General features: G+C 31.7%; 2 protein-coding genes across 3 annotated transcripts; both read right to left on the bottom strand.

Moving 5' to 3' along the window:
- Positions 1 to 1,529: 1,529 nt before the first annotated feature.
- EDA30 (O-fucosyltransferase family protein) lies at positions 1,530 to 11,468 on the bottom strand. Of its 2 annotated transcripts, none has more exons than XM_083076940.1 (11): positions 11,170 to 11,468; positions 10,241 to 10,437; positions 10,058 to 10,142; positions 7,834 to 7,904; positions 7,621 to 7,709; positions 7,269 to 7,512; positions 6,641 to 6,753; positions 6,240 to 6,330; positions 5,796 to 5,924; positions 3,162 to 3,715; positions 1,530 to 2,409 (listed from the first exon to the last, which is right to left on the bottom strand). In XM_083076940.1, exons 2-11 carry the CDS (start codon positions 10,406 to 10,408, stop codon positions 1,968 to 1,970), a joined length of 1,986 nt encoding a protein of 661 aa, XP_082933066.1. In that variant the 5' UTR covers positions 10,409 to 10,437; positions 11,170 to 11,468; the 3' UTR covers positions 1,530 to 1,967. The 2 variants fall into 2 exon arrangements, with proteins under 2 accessions (XP_082933066.1, XP_020211387.2); XM_020355798.3 differs by having other exon boundaries at positions 10,241 to 10,477; positions 11,170 to 11,467.
- A 7,055-nt stretch (positions 11,469 to 18,523) lies between these two features.
- Positions 18,524 to 20,042, bottom strand: LOC109797369 (large ribosomal subunit protein P1). The gene is made up of 3 exons (XM_083076939.1): positions 19,883 to 20,042; positions 19,588 to 19,794; positions 18,524 to 18,713 (listed from the first exon to the last, which is right to left on the bottom strand). Exons 1-3 carry the CDS (start codon positions 19,949 to 19,951, stop codon positions 18,660 to 18,662), a joined length of 330 nt encoding a protein of 109 aa, XP_082933065.1. The 5' UTR covers positions 19,952 to 20,042; the 3' UTR covers positions 18,524 to 18,659.
- Between the last annotated feature and the right edge of the window lie 1,245 nt (positions 20,043 to 21,287).

Below are 21,287 nucleotides of genomic sequence, written 5' to 3'. Positions count from 1 at the left end.
GAATTAAACCAATTTAAATGGTTTGAAAATTTTTTTTTAGATCCAACTCAAATCAAACCAACTAAACCCGATGTTGATTGGTTCAGGTATTAAATTTATTCATTAAAAATTCGAACCAACTCAAACTAAACCAATTAATTTATATATTATTATATTTTATTTGGCTAATAATTTATATATATATATATATATCATTGTGATTATTTTGAAGAAGATTTTGTGTTACAATATGTAAATTTTTTCATTCATTTTTTCAAACACTTAAAAAAATCAAGAAGAATTTTATTGCAATACATTGAGTATTATATTCATATGTTGTAGTACATTTAAAATCATTAAGTAAATTAAGAAAAGAAACCAAGAAAAACTATATTGCAAATCTATCAATTTAGTTAATTTTTGACAATATATCAATTTACTTAATATTAAAAAATTAATTTACTTTAAAAAAAAATTAATTTCTTTTAGAATTGTTTAGATATCCAATGAATCAAATCAAATCTAATCAGTTCGATTCAAATTTTAAAAAATTATAAAATTCAAACCAATTAAATATAATTAATTCAAATTGAATTTTAACTTAAACTTCAACCAACCCAACCCTTAAACATATTAATGCAGATAGATGAATAAGATTATAATAATAAATAACACATGAATATAAGGGGACAAGCATGTGTATTGTCCCTTTTCCTTATACTTTTCTTATATACATGTATCAGTATTTAAACGCATGCATACAGTAGATAAGATAAATATTCATTATCTTATAAAAATAAAAAATTATAATCAATAAACATTTTTAAATATTAAATAGATAAAATTATAATAAATAAATATTTTTAACATATAAATCACATTTTATATTTATTATTATGATATAAAAATATTTTAAAATAATAATAATTTTTAATAATATATTAAGAAGTTGAAAAAAAAATCCTAAAATACTATCGTTGAAAAAATATTACTAATCACTTTCATTAAAAACACTAATAATTTTTTTTTCAATATAGTTATTCTAATTTATATATAAAATGAACAATTTTAAGTTAGATATGTTTAAAGTTAAAAACATGCTAAAGGAATTGGGGGATGTAACCAATGGTGCTCTCTGCAGGGGTTGTGGGCATGGAATCCAAAGAACCACCAAATTTTCTCTTAAATATGGCCTTGAATTGAAGTCTAATTTTATTCTTCTGTAAAAAATTACTCGGATCAGTATATTGAGATTAAATACGACAATAAAGGAATTCATCAAATGTAGATTAACTGATATTCAAGCACAAAACTGTAGCTGTTATAGAAATAGAATTAAATGGATAACTTATCTATGTCTTATAAGCTCCCTTGGTTTTATTATTTAGATTTTCTTAGGATATTTCTTCTTTGTTTCCTTCTTAGCTTGTAGGAAGTAGTATCGAGTAATCACCACAAACCTTGTATCGATTGAACGTCGCTTTCTACTCATTACCTGCTTAGTGAATATCCAAACTATTACACCAAGAGTTTGTGGAAGAGCAGGAATATTCCAGGTAAGCTGACCGCTACAATTTATATCCACATAACTTAAAAAATGGAGATATGTAGTATTGTACAAAACAAACAATTGGCCTACATCCATATATACCGTGCATAAACTCTGGACACAAAATCTTCTTCTAAACTCCATCTGTTGTGCTCCAATTAAGCTGACGCTGATCTTTTTTTCTTTCTTTTTGTAATGTGTATGTTACAACAAAAATTTCGCTGGAAGTGGCAAGTATAAAATGAAAAAGAAAAAGAAAAAGGAAAATGTTCCCTTTGTCCTTGGAAAAATAACCCAAATTTAATGAAAGAATAGATTTGAATACCCATATACGCTCAGCAAAGATAGGATTCTGACACGTAGTTATAACCTATGCCTCTCACAAATTATGGAAAAATTGGATCATGTATAACTATAGACCATATATGCACATCCCCTTTTAGTCATTTGGATCCATTTCCTCATCTTGATCCCAGAGTGGAGACTGACTGGTTTTGCTACCGTTTTTCTCAGATTCATCAACAAAATCATTACTTTCATAGTCGGCCTGCCCTTCATCTTCGGATTTGACCCCTTCTTTGTCCGATGAATCTGCGTTGTTAGCATGTTGCATCCATTTGGGGCAAAGATCTTCGCCACCATATAGAACCCGGCCATCCTCACCTCTGACACGATTAGTAGCCTTGGCAGAAGCTATCCTACAGGAGCATTCTGGAAGTGGATGTGAAAGGAATGTTGCTGGTTTTGACAAAAGAGATTGCCTTATGAGGCCTTCTTCAGTCAAACTTTTGTTAAGATGTTGCTGAACTAAAATCGTCCAATTATGTTTAGGATGGTACAAATTTTCACGAGTTATGTTGAAAAGTTCCGCAACAAGTTTCCTGTGAAAGACCAGACACAGTAGTGTCATGATAAAATGTAAAATTTAGGAAAATATCATTATATAACTACAGAAGAGAAATTTCAACTACAAATTATAAATAAATAAAAAGCAAATAAATAAATATATAAAAAGAATTACACCCACGTGATTTTCAGACAAGTAGCATGCTGAGAAGTTTGAAGCACATAGCAATGGAAGGTCACATACTCATCATTTCAGATTCAAAGACTCGTACAATTCTCAAGGCATCAATCAACACAAAATCAAGGAAAAGAAAACATTACTACGTTCAAAATGCACATGTGAAAAGGAGGGCATCTCATGCAGACATTTGATTATTTGCTTCGATGCAAGGAACAAGGAATGGAAATCTACAAAAATTTAATACACAAAGTGCCAAAGACATTCCCTAGGCTTGTCTGTGGTCTGCTATAGAGAAATGCCTTCTCTAGTATAGGTTTTCAATTTTTCTAATCTGAAATGTATGGAAGTCTGAGACTGAAACAGGACATGTGAAAGTTGTATTAGTTTATTAGATAAATGCTCAACAGAGTGCAACTTCTCTAGAAACTAGAAACCTTTTGTGGTCATTGAAATGGAGCAAAAGTTATAAACTTGACCAGTCTTCCCTATTATGCCATCTTTTACAGCTTATTCCACTAGATAACCAGGCAAATTTTGATTACCTAATAAAGTGAGGATGAAACTATTTTATCAATAAAGTAATTTCAACTCCCAAGTGATTTTTACCTGTCTGGCCGATATGTTCTATAAGAAGCTGTCTCATACAGTCGATGCCCCATGACAAGGCTTGAAAAATCTGGCCATCCACTACCATCATTGTTAAATCCAGGAAAAAAGGCATCTGCTTCCAAAGAAACAATGTAATCAAGCGCATCCCAAAGTAACCTGTGTGCTTTCATCCTTAGATCCATAGGGGAAGGATCAGGTTCTGTAGGGGTCTCAGTGATCCAAGCGTACCAACCTTCTTTCTCATGCTGGTAAATCGGTCTATCTGGAGGTGGGGGAAGAGGCCGAGGCCGAGGACCAGCCTTCTTCCATTCTTCTTTAAGTTCTTTCTCACTTTTCACAGGAGGTGGTTGAAACCTATTTAGAGGAAGAGGTGTTTCAGGTCCAACCAAGTCAGACAACTCTTTCTCACTGCATAAGGAAGTGCGATCCAGAGTATTGATAAACATAGACCGTAGAGGAATTAAAACACGTTGACCTCCAAATGTTTCAGAGCCAGCCAGGTAAACGATTGTTTTGGCAGGATAACCCATTACTCGAAGAAGAATGCCAACCTGCAAAAGTTAAAACAACAAAAACATCTAACCTCTGCATAGTAGCATTTTGAAATTCCAAATCAATATATATCCACAAAACTAGAAACAATGTTCCCAAAAGGGCCACAATACTTGTGCTGCATAGCAATTGTAAAATTGGTAGCCCTCAGCAGAGGCTGAGATCCCACATAAACACCTGGGAGCCATTGACATCTTGGAAAAGTTGCTCTACAGCTAAATTGGACTCAATCATATATTATAACTATATTTTGTACCTGCGTGTAAAATATAATGGTCTATTCTTAAAGTATTCATTTTTAAGTTCACAAATAATAAGTTTAAACAGGCATCTGTTACTTAAATTAGGGAAAAGAACAAACATTTTCCCTTTGATTAGGATGAAATGAAAGTTGTCTATTTGCAAAAGGCAGAGAGTTTAAGGTGGTAGTATACTTTTTACCCTTTAATTTATTATACACTTAAACAAATGGAGTTCTATAATTTACAACAGCAAAAAGGATTGAACTATCAACATTGTACTCCAAAAATTAAAAGTGACATCAAATTGCCTTTCTACCATGTTACGTGAAAATATATACTATTTTTGTGTCATCTAATATTTGGAGGACTTATCACAAATCTTTGGAGGATGTCAAGTAAATCTTTGAAAGACTATATAAATAGTTTAGTCAAGAGATGAAGTTAAATATTGAGCTTGAATTTATAAAATAAAATGTATATTATATTTTTAGTACATTGTGGCTATCACTTATCACATTAATTTTTGTTGAAAGAATAAAAATTGTCAAATATGTAAAAATAACATTAAATTGCATTTACTACCAACACAAAAGGGATGAATCATAATATGAACTCCTGGTTCAAACTAATGTTCAATCCAAAAAGCAACAAAATTTGTTATAATTTTAACTCCATGTAAAGAAAACCAGAAGTACAAGTTCAAAGGCAAATGCCTCCCATCACATTCCCATCCAATTCTTAAACCTTAAATTTTGTTGTTTTAACAATTTTTCAAACTCCTAAATAATGAGAATCTTCAATTTCTTAAAAAAATTCATTGCACTCCCACAACACTATTATCAAAATAGACATTGTGGTTGGGCAATTAAAGAGCCTATCAGCCTAATAGTAACACCAATTTTTTATTCATAACCTAGTCTTCATATGAATCTTTGATTCTTAGAAAGATGTCATTGAAGGGGTGAGTTATAAAATTATTTTTCTTTTTTATCCATGTGGCTGACCTCACCTATCAGGACAACTGGATAAGGCTTTTGTTGTTTGTTTTGTAATCATATAATATAAACCTATTGCTTGAAAGTAATCTTTTAATGAATTAACAAAATCCTATTTATTGTAAATTTGTCATTACATCATGGTTGCTTAGCACAACTAATCCACCCAAACCAAAACACCCCCAGCCACCTCTCCTTCCTTTCTCTCTCCACAAAACTAATTCTACTCCATCATTATCATTCATAAATTTGTTACTTAAATCTTTTAGTTTAATCATATTATTGTGGCCCTACCGCAAAGAAAAGAATTGATAAGGATAATTCATCTTTGTCACATAATTTTGTGCATAAAGCATAAACTTGAAAACCAGCAAAGCAAATGCTATCACATGATTTTAACAGCTCTTCAAATGGCTCCAAAATAAATTCATGTACTTTTATAGAATCATCCACAGCTTTTCTTAAAAGTATATGATTACAGTAATGATAGGGAGTCCATTCAGTACTATATACAGATTGAACATCCTGTTTTTTTTGGAAATGTCCAAATGGTGGCCATCTTTTACAATTGAATACAAATATTGTATTAAGAAATTAGTCCCAACCCAACTGTTTCAGAAGAAAAAAATATATTTTGATCATGTATAAGTAGAATCACTCTATGCATATACTAACACATGACATCCTTTCAGGATCAGTGTAAAATGTAATCAATCTAGATTACATCATTCATTTTCCCCAAATGCAAAAAGGCCATTTATAATAAAACTCTTAGAAGTAACAGCAATTATAATTGAATATAGCATCACAACCACGAAACCCTATAGTAAAATTTAGCATACCTCTTCAGGCGTGATCGGGCATAGACCTTCATCTCTTCGCAAGCGGGAATCTACATTCAATTCATCCTTAAGAATTCCTTCCTTTATCATTTTAGACCTTTGATGTTGAATGAGTTCAGTGTGCACATCCTAACAAAAAAAAAAACTTAATAAAATAACCAAAGAAAGAAAAAAAAAATAGGGGGAGAAAAAAGCTGAACATTGAATGACCTAACTCATTAAATACCAATTTCTGATTTACCAAACTACTTAAAAAGAGTCTCACGTTTTATTTAATTAACCTCTCTTCTGATTGATTTATAGATTTTAATAAATTTTAACCAATAAGAGAGAGTATATTAGAAAATCTGTTCCTATCACTCCTCAAGTTATATACATTGCAGAAGTAGAATGATAGCTCCAATAACTCTAAGCAATCATACACGAGAGAAATACAGAGCAAACCTGAAAAAGTTCTGCACAACCATTGTATGCCAAGGTTTCTCTCAATAAGCCAGGATGGAATGCCAAGAATGGTTGCCCCAATGTTCTTAACCTTAAAAAAAGAAAGCAGAAATCTCTTACCCATTAACTCCAGGAAACATTAGTGACCAGTGACTTGTCACTTATGGCCAGAGAATGACCACCATAGACAAAATCCATGTAAAACTCCACTGGCAAGCTAAACCTTGTAATTTCTTGGAAACCACATTCTTGTCTACTTATTTTAGAAAATTGAAACATGCAGAATCACACATTTTAAAGACCCACCAAAAAATTGCAGAGCCAAAAACAAAAGAGGGGGGGTGTTATCTATGAGGTAACAGCAAATGTGATCAATTTGTTTAACTGAAAGGTATACATACTTGTGAACCATCCGACGACCAAGCGTTTGAATTTCTGGACGAAATTGCAGGGCATGAAAAGCAACCCTGCATCTTAGCCTCTGAATCTCAGCCATGCTAGATGGGAGTATTGACTGCAAAAATGTATATAATTCTCAAGTTTAACTCTAACAACTTAATCAAAAACACACATGCGAAGTCCAAAATATATGATGAACTACCAGTAATCTAAATATTAAGCAAGAAGAATTTGATAAAAAGTTAAGTCCTTCACTTCTGATGTGCATTTATTAACTTGTACAGACTCTCCTAGTTTGTTTAGAAATAAGCCAAGTTGATAAAGTATATGCATGGAAGTCCAAAGTCCATGACAGCTAAAGAAGTCAGTAATGAGCACACACACAAAAAGGAAAAGGAAAAAGAAAAAGAAAAGACAGGCCATGATAAGATCTCAATGTAACCACAAAGCTTTGAACTTCTAAGACAGTATTTTTTGACATTCAAAGATGACATAATTCACTTTCTTCTATATAGACTATTGACAATTCCGCAAATAACTGATGACAAAAGTTTCCTGAAGTTGACCATTGCATCTACAAAGTTGCAACAATGACAAAAAACAATTGACAATTTCAGAATACTGAAATACCTGCAGAGCTCCACCATTGGCAATAATTAATCCAATAACCTTTGATTTCTTTAGCTTTGGTAAAATTTCTTTGATGTAAAAGTTTTGAGAAGCTGAACTTGTGGGCTTAAATGTAGGAATTTCATTTCTTCTTCTCCTTTCCATCAAACTTTCTGGCAGGGTCTTTGCAATGATTACGTCATTTTTAAGATATGCTATGAACTGCTCCTCATTATAAAGATAGGAAAAACTCTTGAACTTTGAGCTGAATAAAATTTCAAAAACAAATAAAATTGCATGTATGCATAAGAGCAAGAAAATATTTAGTGTAATGCACAAAGCACAATGGCAGCAGAAACCTTGCAGGACATACCTAATTCCTTTTGAGCGAGTACTTTCTTGAATTTCAGGGATGACAAGAGTAGCATTTAAAAGTCTAGATATAGCAACCAAATCGGATATCTATAAAAACAAGAATACTGCTATTAAATTACAAACAGTGACAGAAAATTATTTTTCAACCCTTCACCCCAATTCCAAATTAAAAAACAAAAAGAAATGGTTCTACACGTCTGGTGGATCATACCGATGATCTTATCTTAGCAAACCCACCAAAAACTTTTGCATATATGAAACCATTGCTCTGCTCCTTTGGAACTGCAAAGAAAAGAAACACAAACTTGATGTAGAAGATGTACAGGGTGAAAAAACAACAGATGTATGAAAAATGAAGAAATATATAATCTTCATTTCTGTTAAAAATTGTAAAAGATCAAAATCACCAAATAGATTTAGGCTTTTAGCTCATGTGCAGCTCAATTATGTATATTCTGAGACAACCTAGAGAAAATTTAACAGTCATGGTCAACTCAAGGTTATGTCACAAGTCACAACTCTTTATTTCTCTACTCGTTGGCTGTGAAATTTGTCAAAGAGAAATCATTCATTGTCACCACTGGAGAATTGCCAATTTGCTTATGGTGAAATTTTGTCAAAGGGATGGAGATTCTCACACTGACGAGATCTGGGCTGTGGCATTGTGACATATTAAGTTCTATGAAGCCTTTGACATTGAAAAGCCACAATTTTGACAACGTGAAGAAAATGTTTGACATGAAATAGTGAAGAGATGGGTTAACAGAGAAAATGAGTTGGCAAAGAAAAATAAACCTTTTGACAAAAAAGTAGATAAATAAAAGTAAAAAACTAAAATACAAGATAGGGAAATGAAACCAACAAGAAATTACAGAGCATAAAAAAAAGTAAAGTGAAGGAAGTAAACAGACTTGAAAACAGAGAGAAGGGTGAAATTGAAAAATAAATGGTAAGAAATAGTAAGTGCGCAGAAGGGTGAAGTGTTAAAAAAAAATGGAATGAGAAATTAAAGTGATGGAAAGATAAAGATGCAGAAAATGTAAAGTAATTTAATTTCCATTGATGAAAATGTAAAAATTAAAGGAAATGTAAAATACAAGAGAAGCTCGATCAACTCCTTGGAAACCTATGAATCACGATTGTCAAAATGAGGAAGTGTTTCACGAAATGCAAGCCCCAAGTTCATCATCCTAAGTGCCATTTATAGACCTAATAAATAACTACTTCGAGTCTTAACAATTATTTATAAATTTGAATTCAAAATATAAATTTTTAAATAACTTGATTTAAGAAGGTATTAAATGAAGGACTGTGATCTGCTGAAACCTTCTCTAATTTGAATTCTTCAGTAAATGTCACACTACTTGTAATGCGAGCTTTGATCTGGTAATAATCACCCACTTCTTGCAACACCCTTGACACTTTTCATAGTGTTTGTGTTGGCATTACTCAATCAAAATTGGCATTCTAATTTCTTATCAATGGAAATGTCAAACATCAATAGAACCAACATTGTTTGATTCTATTGGCTAGATCAACTTGCTCACATATTGGCTACAATAACTAACTCACAAATACCCTTTCACAGACATTTTTCTCTATGATTGTCAGTTTATTCAATCATTGTATTAACATTATCCTTTACTGTCAGCATCAAATCTCCAATTGATGGATTTAGTTTGCAACATCATCAATGTATTTTCTCTTGTCAGCAAAATTGACAAGCATTGACAAAACAAAATCACCAAATATTGGTTCCATCAACTAGAAAAACACCAAAATATGACTGCTAATTATCCAATCAATCTCAAGGACTCAATTAATCATTTACAGTTACCAAAAAACCTTCAATCAACAAATTTGTATCACATTGTCAATGACAAATCTTCAACCAAAAAATTTGACCAACATCATTGGTGATCAAATTTTAGTTGGCCTACTTTCACTTGTCAACCATGTTGGCTCATTCTAACAGAGCATCTGATTGCATGTGACATTATGTCCAAAGGCTATCTCTTCAACTTCAAGCATTCCTAAAATAAGTCTTTGTTGGAATTTAATTTTACTCCCAACACCACTTCAATAAAAGTCATAAATGAAAAATGCTTCAAACTAGATTATAATGAAAGTAATATTAAAAAAATAAAATAAAATCAGCCGTCTCCAATATCACATGGAACAGAGATTCCCATAATCTACAACATGCTTACTAGATAATACCTTTGCAATGGAAAACAAATACATGATTTTCTTTAATAAGTAACTGATATATGCAAGTTAAAACAAAAAACAAGTCATAATGATGTATAATATTTACACTTCAACAAAGTGTAAGTGGTACCCCCTTATGACTTAACTACAAATCTAAATTGCATATCTCCATTCCTCCCATGTCTCCCACATAATAAGTTAAGAAATTTGAGCAAAATTATTACCAGAATAATTGCTTCTAGCATCAGCATTAGGCTGTAATGCTTCCAAAGACTCGATGGAACCCCATAGCTTCTTATTTTTTATACCCTGTAGTATTTCGAGCAAATAAAATCAAAATAACATACATGAAATACAAAACACATGGCCACACAAGAACATCAATTACATAAATATTAAAAACTAACCTGTCTACCCAACGCAAACCCAAAATCTTCAGGAAGAGTAGGCAGTGCTGTATACTGCACTATGTTAACAGTCCACAACTTTGCCAAAGATAAATGAATGATGATAGATGCCACAGACAAAGTGACTACAGAAAGAACAACCCATTTTATTTTAGTTAAGAATGGCATCTTGGCTCAGTGAGTCTACATCACCAATCCTGCACCAGGCGATTCGAACTAAATAGCTGCCACATCAATCTACAAGAAAATGTACAAACAAATTGGTCCATCAAAGAAGTATGTAGCACATGCTCATAGAGTCACAGTTGACAAGCACAACAACCGATTAGAATCTTTTACATCCGCGTACCACTGTGCCTCAGCTCAATTACCAATCTCCTTACAAACCTCATTTAGTATAATTGCATCCTTGTATAACAACTTATTCATTGTAATCCGAACCCTACCGCCATTAGGATTAAGTGTATGCAGCAAATAACAGCAAAAAGGTAACTGTTAACAATTTTATTTTAAAACAAGCAGCTATGAGTATTGGTGGTGGTGTTGTTCTTCGATCAGAATTGGAATTTTATCTCTAATATGCATTTATATTTAAGCCGCATTTACACATTGGAAAACAGTACCTACGGTACTTTACCTAAGTTTTGTCCATTTAAATTATGATGTTACTGAAAAGACAGATAGTTTATCCAGTGAGATCATAAGAAATGCACAACATCCACGGCGAACGGAGATGGATTTCTTCTATGCAATCAACGAGGACGCAAAATGAGAAGCGAAGCAACATATCGGAGGGTAAAGCGAAGCATGCAAACACAGCAAATGCAGGCGCATAAAAGAATTGATGCGGAATTCAAGGATTGATGAGAAAGCAGGCGCATGCAATTGGCATCGAGAAATAGGAAAATTAAATTGAGATTGGGTCTTACAGCAGCGAAAGAGAGCGAAGGAATCAGTGTCGGTGGAGAAGAGAGTTGAGCGGAGGCGAGTAGCGAGTAGCGTGAAGCGTTGGGCGTTTAGGGTATGGAAAGGGTGGTTTGGAGTTTGGATGCGGAATGTGGATTTTGTTTTGGGTGGTGGCTGCTGCTGGTGGATCCAAAATCACGCCCCTTTGCACCTCACTAATCACACTATCACATGGATCTTTATTCACCCATACTCTTCCCTCATCTTAAGTGCTAAGTTCCACACTAATGTAAAATTTCCATCTATCAATGAAAGCGCGTCAAAGGGCAAATAATAATAAAACATAAATCACACACATCCACCCTTTCTAAACTCTACATGTTTGGAAATACTACAAGATCGTTAAAATAAATAAATAAAATAAACAGTTTGGTTTGCACTGAAAATGTACTATTTATTGATAAGAAATTATTTTTTTGTATAATTCTAAATATTTATTATATATAACAATTATAGATTAGATGATAATATTTTTTATTAATGGAAAAGAAAATGAAGCGCTTCCGATGATGTAATTAAACATACACTTAACAAAAAGTGATTTTTCTTCTGAAAATTTCTTCCACGAGTTATTTTAGTTATAAATTATTTTAGATGCAATATTAATTAATGTAAAATGCCAACAAAATGTGATATTGTTTTAATATTATTAGTCCAAATATGTTAATTTCATGAATGAATTTCATTACTTAAGGAGATTAGTCATTCACTTTTGATTAGGAAAAATATTAAATTATATATATATATATATAAAAAAATGACAATTTTTTAATACGAACTTTTTAAGCTTTAATTGAAATAAATTGATTCCGAGAAGTGAGTAGTGGACTTTTTTACTATTCAAATTTCAATGAAATTAACTTCTTAGTAGGGATTTGAAGAATGGATATAATTGGTCTAAGTTATTTTTAAGTGATCAAAATAAAATCCTTGTAGAGTTAGGTCCGCTTGCTTAGTTGGTGATTGTAATTTTCGATTAAATTTTATGTTGGTTGGTTATCAACATCAATCCTAGTCAACTTTGTTAAACAATGATAAAATGATGAGTTTGATGAATAATTCAAAAATAAGGTAATCAATTTGGGGGCATTATATCATAATAAACAATCTGAGAAACTTAATAAATTCGACGATTAGATAAATTCAATAACACAATGCTCAAGTCCAGGAATCAAGATTCATATATACAGGCAACAAAATACCAAAAAGAAAAAGTAGCTGAGCTGGCTTCCTTTTGCAATGAAAACACAAATAATTAAACTAAATTAGACAAAAGGTCAAGTTTGGCTTGTAAAGCAATAGATGGCATTCGGTCTTTTAAGATTAAAGGTAGTGTATCTCTAATTGTGAATTTATGTACTCTATTTTGTACCTAGTCATGTAGGTATTTTGATCATCATTTCCCATGGTTATTTCACGGGCTTCAACATTTCAATGTGTTTTAAAATTGGATTCATGATGAATTGCATGAGAAATTAACTCAAAGTTTAATGATTCAACGTAATTATTATTATTATTATTATATGTATAAAATTTAATATAATTAAAATGAATTTTTATTATGATAAATTTGTTGAAAAATAGTTTTTAGATAATTAATTTCATTTAGATATAATAAAAAATTAGCTTTTACATAATAAATTATGAAAAAAAGGGTATTTGTTAGAAATTTGGGAATGAATTGATAATAATATTTTTAAGGAAAAAAATTGTTAATAATGATCACAAGCTTCACATTTTTAAAAGTATGAAAATAATATATTTTAGAAAACCTTTATAAAATTTTAGGGTGTGTTTATGTTTTAGAAAATATTTTTTATTTTCATTTTCTATTTTTGGAAAATAATTTTCATTTTTTTAATTTTAAAATTTAGAAAACATGTTTAGTTTGACTATTTTCAATAAAAGTTCACAGAATTTTTAATAAATTTCATTTTTATTTTGTAAATATTTCACTCTTTTTACTCTATCTTATAATTATTTTTATTTAAATACTTTCATCTCATAATAGGTGAATTTTACTCTAAAAACATGTAAATATCCTTTATATTTTTTGTATCAAATGGATAAATTATTATCTAACAAACAGTAATTGTATTTCAAAATGGAATATATTTTTATCTTTTATAAGTAATATATAATTAATTAATTGATTGATACTACTTATCTTAAAACATAGTAACCAAAACTTAATCACAATAAATATTAATTATATGTATTAAATAATATTTAATTAAAATAATTAAATAATATAAATAACATGTAATTAAAATTATATAATACAATTATACCAAATAAATCTTATAATATTAATAATAATATTAATATATAATGCATATATAATCATCAAACAAGACTTTTCTGCACACAAAAGAAAATATATGACAAATCGATTGAATTACATATATAAAAAACATCAAGTCTATTGAGTTATGTATGCAAGGCTACAAGCTTAGAAACAAGTTTGTAAAAAAAAATGTAATAATTACATGTTATTATGTTTTCAAAAGTGCAGAAAATATTGAAAATGACAATATTTTATTTTCAATTTGGACTTTTTTTGAAAACATTTTCAAACTAAAATTAAAAGTAAACAAACTTTTATGCTTATTTTCATTTTTTTTGAAAATGAAAATAGTGAACTTTGTGTTCCACTTATTTAGATGTATGCTTGGTTAAATTTATTTTTAAAATAATCACTTTAGAGAAGTTTATAAACTAAGTGATTTCAATTTATTGCTCATTTTTTTAAATGTATGTTTTAAGAGTTTGGAACCACCAAAATTATTAAATATTATCTATTTTTAAGAAAATAATTATTTGAAATGTAATTAGTGTACAGGGGCATTAACTATTTCCATTTTATAAAGTGGACTAACTTCAATAAAGGCCTTGATAAGCAACCCTTCCCCAATTATATTGAGCAATTTCTCCTTCTACTCCTCCATATTGGTCAATATTTTCTCCTAAATCCATGACAGAGCAAAACAATTAGATCTTCTCTATTCTGCTGCAGGGCCTAAGATCTCCCTAGACTGTTCCAAACGTGCATTTTAAAAATATTGACCAATTGAATCATCCAAAAAGCTGAAACTAATAAGTCCAGAGGCTTAAAGAGTAAGTTCAAAATTGGCATGAGTTGACAGAAGTTTCTTCCTCTTTGAACTACCTAACAGAAGAGTGTCGTCAGCAAAAATTAAATGAGACACAAAATTTTTTTCTGAAATATTATTTTTTTTAAAAAAAATTATCAAAAAAATATTTATTACACATTATTTACCCAAATAGACTCATTTACTGTTCACATTCAGAATTTAGTTCTCGGAGAACCGAATTCTGAGCAGGGTTATATATATATATTATTTATTTATTTATTTATTTTTGCATTTTCGTTTCTGAGGAAGAAAAAAACTGGATTCAGAACGGACCGTTCTACAATCAAAATAGCCCGTTCCAGATGAACAAATATACACATGACGAATGGATCAGAACGGACTGTTCTGATTGCAGAACGGCCAGTTCCAGATTCAAAATTAACACAAGCTGAATGGAATCAGAACTGGCCGTTCTAAATCCGGAATTGCCCGTTCTGGAGACTTCTGATGTCTATAAATACCAGACTCACATTGTTTTTTGATTCAATTTTCACTTATCAAATATCAAAACTCAGACATTATTTTTTTGTTCGATTTTCACTTATCAAATACAAAAAATGTTGTTGTAGAAGCAAAGTGAACACAGGTCTGCATTCATTGGTACAACAGTATGTTGAACTCATCGTTATTTATTTTAAATTTCAATGAAATTGTAACAAATTAATACTAATTTTGTTAATCATTACAGGAAACTGATAATATTATTTACTCTTATTGTCATTAAATGCCAGAACCCCACCCTCTAATTGTTCCTATATTAGAGGAAGTTGATTTTTCTGGGGTTGCAAACCTTAGACATCTGAAGGTGGATCACGCATTAGTCACAACTTTGGTTGAAAGATAGAGACCTGAGACTCACACCTTCCATTTTCTAACAGCGGAGTGCACGATAACATTGGAGGATGTTGTACTTCAACTTGGCCTAAGAGTTGATGGTTTACCAGTCATTGGCTCAACATTATATGACTGGGAGTGATGGAGGTGAGTAGTAGGAGTGAAGCTCAAACTCTTCCTAAACTCCTCCTAGGCTCGGATCTTCTTCAATGGAGATAGTAACACACTTGAAGAACTCGTGGAGATGAAGAACAATCTGCGGAAATGGAAGAAGGAAGCATCCAAGCTCATGAACTCAAAGGATTGCACACTTCAAAGGGAAGGAAAACTAGGTTTTCCTAAGGTTTTTGAAGGCATTCTCTTAGGTTTTCTCTCTTGGAATTTTCGGTGACTCTTGAGGGAATTAGCTGAAGTAATTGTTCAGAAATTCTCATATATTCAAAAGTGTTTTTACAAGGAAAGAGATACAATTATAGGAGGAAAATTAGGTCAAGCTTGGCGGCAACCAAGTAGGAATAGTTGGCGGCAACCAAGTAGGCATAGTTGGCGCCAAGTTTGAATTTCAAATTTTGAATTTGAAATTCAAACTTTGGCCACTCACATGCTTAAACCGGATTGCTACCTTCATTTAGGTATCATTTAGGAGTGATTTGAAGTGGATTTGAGCTCACATGGCCGGAACTACTACATGCCATCCATGTGACTCAAATTCATCTCAAATTACCTCTAAATGATGCATAAATGAAACCTAATTCTCCTATTAATGTATTCTTCATATAATCCTAATCTAATGACCGAAATACATTGGTCTAATGAATACAATGAATAGGAAAAAATATAAGAAGAAGAATGAGCCCAATATTGGGTATCAAAAGCCCAAAGCTCAAGAAGCCCAAAATTAAGCCCAAGACACCTAAACCCTAATCTATGGTCAAAATACAAGACCAACATCAAAGTAAATTCCTATACTAAGAAAATACAATTAGACATGGTGTTCAATCAATTAAAGCCCAAGTGAGAAGCACCCTAGGCCCACCAAGCCCATTGGGCCCACTAAGCTCTGAAGCAGTCAAATCTTCAAGTAACCTCCTGGCCATTGCTCTAGTGGTTGGGCCTTTAGCCCATGCTCTTCCATCAGGGAGGATATGTGTTCCACGTATCTCAGAATCGTGCCAGTTAAAGGTGAGACACTAATTGGCTCTATAATTAAGTTAAAGTGGTTGAGAGAAAATATATTAGAATTACCAGAGGAACCATCTCAAGAACAACTTCATGCACATTGTAGGGCATATATATTAGGTTTAATAGGAGGTGTTTTGATGTCCGACAAAACAGGCAATAAGGTACATCTTATGTATTTATCTTTATTAATAAATCTTAGAAGAACAAAGCGATATAGTTGGGGATCTGCTTGTTTGGCTATGTTATATAAAGAAATGTGTAGAGCCACAGATGTTACCAGCAAAACAATGGGTGGTTGTGCATCTTTGTTACAATCTTGGGCATGGCATCGCATGCCATATATTGCGCCTATTTCCAGGGTACCACCAACATTCCCTTCAGTCTGTAAATGGAGTGAAGGTAGAGTATTAAACTTTCAAAATGTACCTCATAATGATGTTATCGGATACAGATCAAGGTTTGATCACATTCAAGCTGATTAGGCAACTCTTCAAAATCAAAGTTTTATTTGTTTCGTATTTTCTTTTGTTTAGCATATTATCTTAACTAAAAAAGTTTATATTTTTTTTTAGTTTTTATGGGCTCCATATCAAGCTTTGGAAACAACAATACCATGCAAGCATATACAGATGCTCAACTATGGACATCATGTACCTCCATCATTTGTTTTGCAATTGTTGAATGACATCAATCCAATAGAGTGAAATTGCAATTTCGTCTTTTCCAGGATGTCCCTTCTCCACTCAAAAATTTGGATCACCTGCACAAAATTGACATGAGGGGAAGACAAGATGAAAATTGGGTTACAAGACATGCTCAATAGATTGACATATGAAATAATAGACGTGAGCATACATTGATGGGTCATCCAATGCAAGGGCCATTGTTTCACGCACGAGAATACATGGAATGGTACATGGCCAATTTCATCTACTTTCTATCTGTGCCACAACTACTACAAGATCCAATGACCCATCAACAACAAAGGACTCCCACAACATTTGAAACTGGTGCAACTTCCATGCGATCATATGGAGAGACTTATCAGCATGTATCAAATCCTGCACACATCACCCCACAAGAAAACATAATTGACAGAAGACATTTATTTGTAACAACTTCAGAAATTTTTTTTACAAATTTATTTGAAGTAGATTTGAGAACTCCATCTTCAGCACAATCATACATGCAATCTCTTTACCAAATTCTGAACATGAACAGTAAACAAGTCTACTTGGGTAAATAAATTGGTACAGGTGTTATCTGGATTTTTTTTTTAATATAATTTTAGTCAAAAATTCTGAGACGCACTGTCTCAACGAGCAAGCTCCCCCAACAGGCCCCCACAGAATCATTTGTCGGTGGGCAACGTTTCTGTCACTGAGCGAGAATTGTTCATCATCTATGCATCCACATCGAAAGCAATAATTGGGGCTTCCGTCGCTGGACCGGGCATACACAACGTGTCATTGAAAACAGCTGAAGTAAGCAGGTAACATAAAGGAAAACGTTAACTACGACAAGAAAACAGATAAAGCGTTTCCCAATATGAGAACCCTTTGAGGAAGAGTCTCCTTCCATTATTACCACGTTTATCTTTAACCGAGTAAGATACTCATGATATGACGAATTAATAGAAACCTTACTCTTACTCGTATCAGCCGATAGTAGATAGTTATATCTCTTTTCATTCTCGGCATGAAAGGCTTCTTGAGGGTTAATAATGTGACATCCTGAATTACTATGCCACCCACAAAGGCAGCTCGATTAAAGTTAAGTGACTCGTTTAACATTCTTTTTCAGTCTCGATACCAATGACTCTCCAGTCCCAAAACACGCCAAAACAAACGTAGTTCATTTTTCAATAATTTAAGTTTGTACTTGGTTCAGAAAGATTAAAATGGACGAAAATAGCACTTTCTCACTTAAGAAAAATATGGCTAGCAGTAAATACTAAATAAACATTTTATGGTAGTCACTTTCATAGTAAATCGCCCTAAAATTACCCCACAAAAACTAACGAACTGGTGTATCGTTGAATATGTCATTTGGATAGCATTTTAAACTTGAGACATACCATATTTTCTATGACAATGATGATAGGAAAATAAACAAGTCATTTGGAAATTGAGTTGCCACAAATATATTAAGGAAACACCAAAACTCAACAATTATGATAGATAATTGACTAATAATCTCTTCAATAATAAAAATTTTATAGAACAAAACAAGTTTCAATTTAAAGACTCAAAATCTGGCTAGAACAAACTATAAAAAAAAAACTAATCAAACAAGCCAAATCCCATGTCATCATCACTTTCTTCCTTCACCTCTTCCTGCAAACACAAATTCGAAGTTCAAAAAATAATAAGTAGAAGTTGACAAGACAAGATAAATAGAGGAAACACATCACTAAGAAAAACAGAGGTATCAATCTTTTATGCAGCAGATGCTGCCACCGTAAGACATTAAATCCTAGCCATTCGAACTAGAGTTAGAAAAACAGTAAATTCAACCCTGCCCATTCTTTAGAGCACTGATTGCAAGGTTATAATCCTTTTTATTAAGTGCAGATGTTCATAGTTTCATACAATACATACAGTTACTTAAAAGGTGATTTACTGGTTTTGACATTCATCATTCAGAAGTCTCAAGTATAAATTAAAAAAAAAAAAGCAAAAATGAAATTAACTCTTGTTTTATATTAATGGTTGGTTTTGCTCAAGTAAACAGTTATGGGAAAAACCAAGGACAAAAAGCAACAAGCCACATTCAAGAAAAATAGAGAAAACAAAATACAAAAAATCTAATTGTGTCCAACAATTGACGATTTCTTACCATGATAAAGCCATTTTACAAATTATAAAATGATAGAGATGTTTACGCAGCAAACAATTATCCTAACCTAACTGCATCCATATAGCTTATTTTCATGTTTGAAAACATAATTTTCTAAATATGGAATCATTATTATTATTATTATTATTCTCCTAAACAATGAAGAAGATCGAGGCCTTCACCACTTAAACACCTAACTAAGCATGAGCGCGTCACTTCTTAAGATCATATTCGTACATTTTCCATAATATCCGCAAATCACTAGAATCCTAAAAAAGCTCAACATTAATTGGTTCACAGAAAAAAGTCCAATAAATTTAAACATTCGTGGACACCAAACCAGACGCAGAATATTAATAATAAAATCAGTACCTTCTTTTCCTCAACGGCGGGGGCCTCAGCAGCGGCACCACCACCGGCAGCGGCGACGGGAGCGGCAACGGCGGCGGCACCGGCACCACCGGCGTTCAAAACGAGGTCTTCAATGTTCTTACTTTGGGCAAGCTTGGCAAAGAGACTGGGCCAGTAAGACTCGACGGAGACATTAGCGGCCTTCAACAAAGCGTTGATCTTCTCGGCCTGAAAAACCAAAAATAAACGCAGAAATTTTGAGATCTGCAATAAAATGAGTAGTAACGAAGGGGTTAGAAGGAGAGAGTAGACGAACAGTGATGGGGATTTCGTCATCATGGAGAATTAACACGGCTAAGCTGCAACTCTGCACGCCAGAATCCATTGCAGCGCAGTGATTTCTCGATTAGAAGCTGCGTGTGTGAAAGAAGATATACGAAACTAGGGTTTTGGAAAGAAGGGGATGAAATATATAGTGTTGGTAGAGACTAGGGTTTCCTTCGATTTGGATCTCTGTTACATTACATGGGCCTTTAAAGTTTAAGGTGATTTGGGCTGGGTGCTTTTTTATTTTTATTTTTATATATATATACTCAACTTTATAATCTCGCCTTTCAATTTTTTGAAATGGAAATTTACTTTATATATTACTTCAGGAAATGCCAAACAATTTTTTTCAAGGTGCAGTAAAACATGTAATTAGCTGTTGTTTATAATATAAATAAAAATATAATTATGGTGACATTAAACAAACAAAATAAGTTTTATAATAAGCATCTTTTATAATATATAAGTAAATATTATGTTTGAATATATAAATTATATTAAAATTTATATAAATAAGTATTTTTAACATATAAATTATATAAATAATTTATATTGTAATACAATTTTTTAATTTATTTATAAATATATTTTAAAATAATAATATTTAATTCATAAATAGTTATGATAAATAAAAATTTAATTAAATAAAAAGTTAAAAAAAGAATATATATATATATATATATATATATATATATATATAAATTTTTCACGTTGTAAAACATTTCTTAAAATGTGCTCACACAAAATAGTAATTTGTGTTTAATATATAAAAATTGAAGGCTTAAGATGCGATGTATGTTTATTCAAGTTAAAATAAATAATTTATTTTGTTAAAAGATGACAAAACATAATATTTTATACAAAAGTGATCAAAATAATCGGTTATATAAAATTAAAAGCTTAAATATGTTTGAAATCTCTATAATATATTCATTTTGAACTTTTGGTTCCTATAATTTTTTTTCTTTTTTAATACCTATAAAATTTATTATATTTTGTATTCTTTATAGTTAAATTGTCTCTATTAACTATTGAATTAGCTAACGAAAAGTCACGTCAACTCCACTAGTAAACTCCATGCAATTACAACATTTTTTTTCAAAATAAAAAACTCATGTGACAATGTCTTATTAAAATTAGAACTCCATCCTCTTCCTTCTTTTTTAGAAACCTAACTGGTGAAAAATGATGACAACATTGAGGGGAAAAATCAAAATGTTATTCTTTCTCCTTAATCTAGTCCATGAATCGTCGTGTTTAGATGTCAATATTTTGTTGCGAAAATGAGGAAAATCTTATTACCAAGTGCAAAAAGAATGCTGGAAAAAAAATTAGGGTTTCCCACATCAGAGATTAAGTCGCGTTAAAATAAATATTTATGTTGTCATTATAAA

Source organism: Cajanus cajan, chromosome 6 (assembly GCF_000230855.2).
Source record: "Cajanus cajan strain Asha chromosome 6, NIPB_CcT2T_4, whole genome shotgun sequence".
Lineage (NCBI taxonomy): Eukaryota > Viridiplantae > Streptophyta > Magnoliopsida > Fabales > Fabaceae > Cajanus > Cajanus cajan.
Note: the sequence above shows the minus strand (reverse complement) of the source record. Positions and strands in the feature narration are given on the sequence as shown.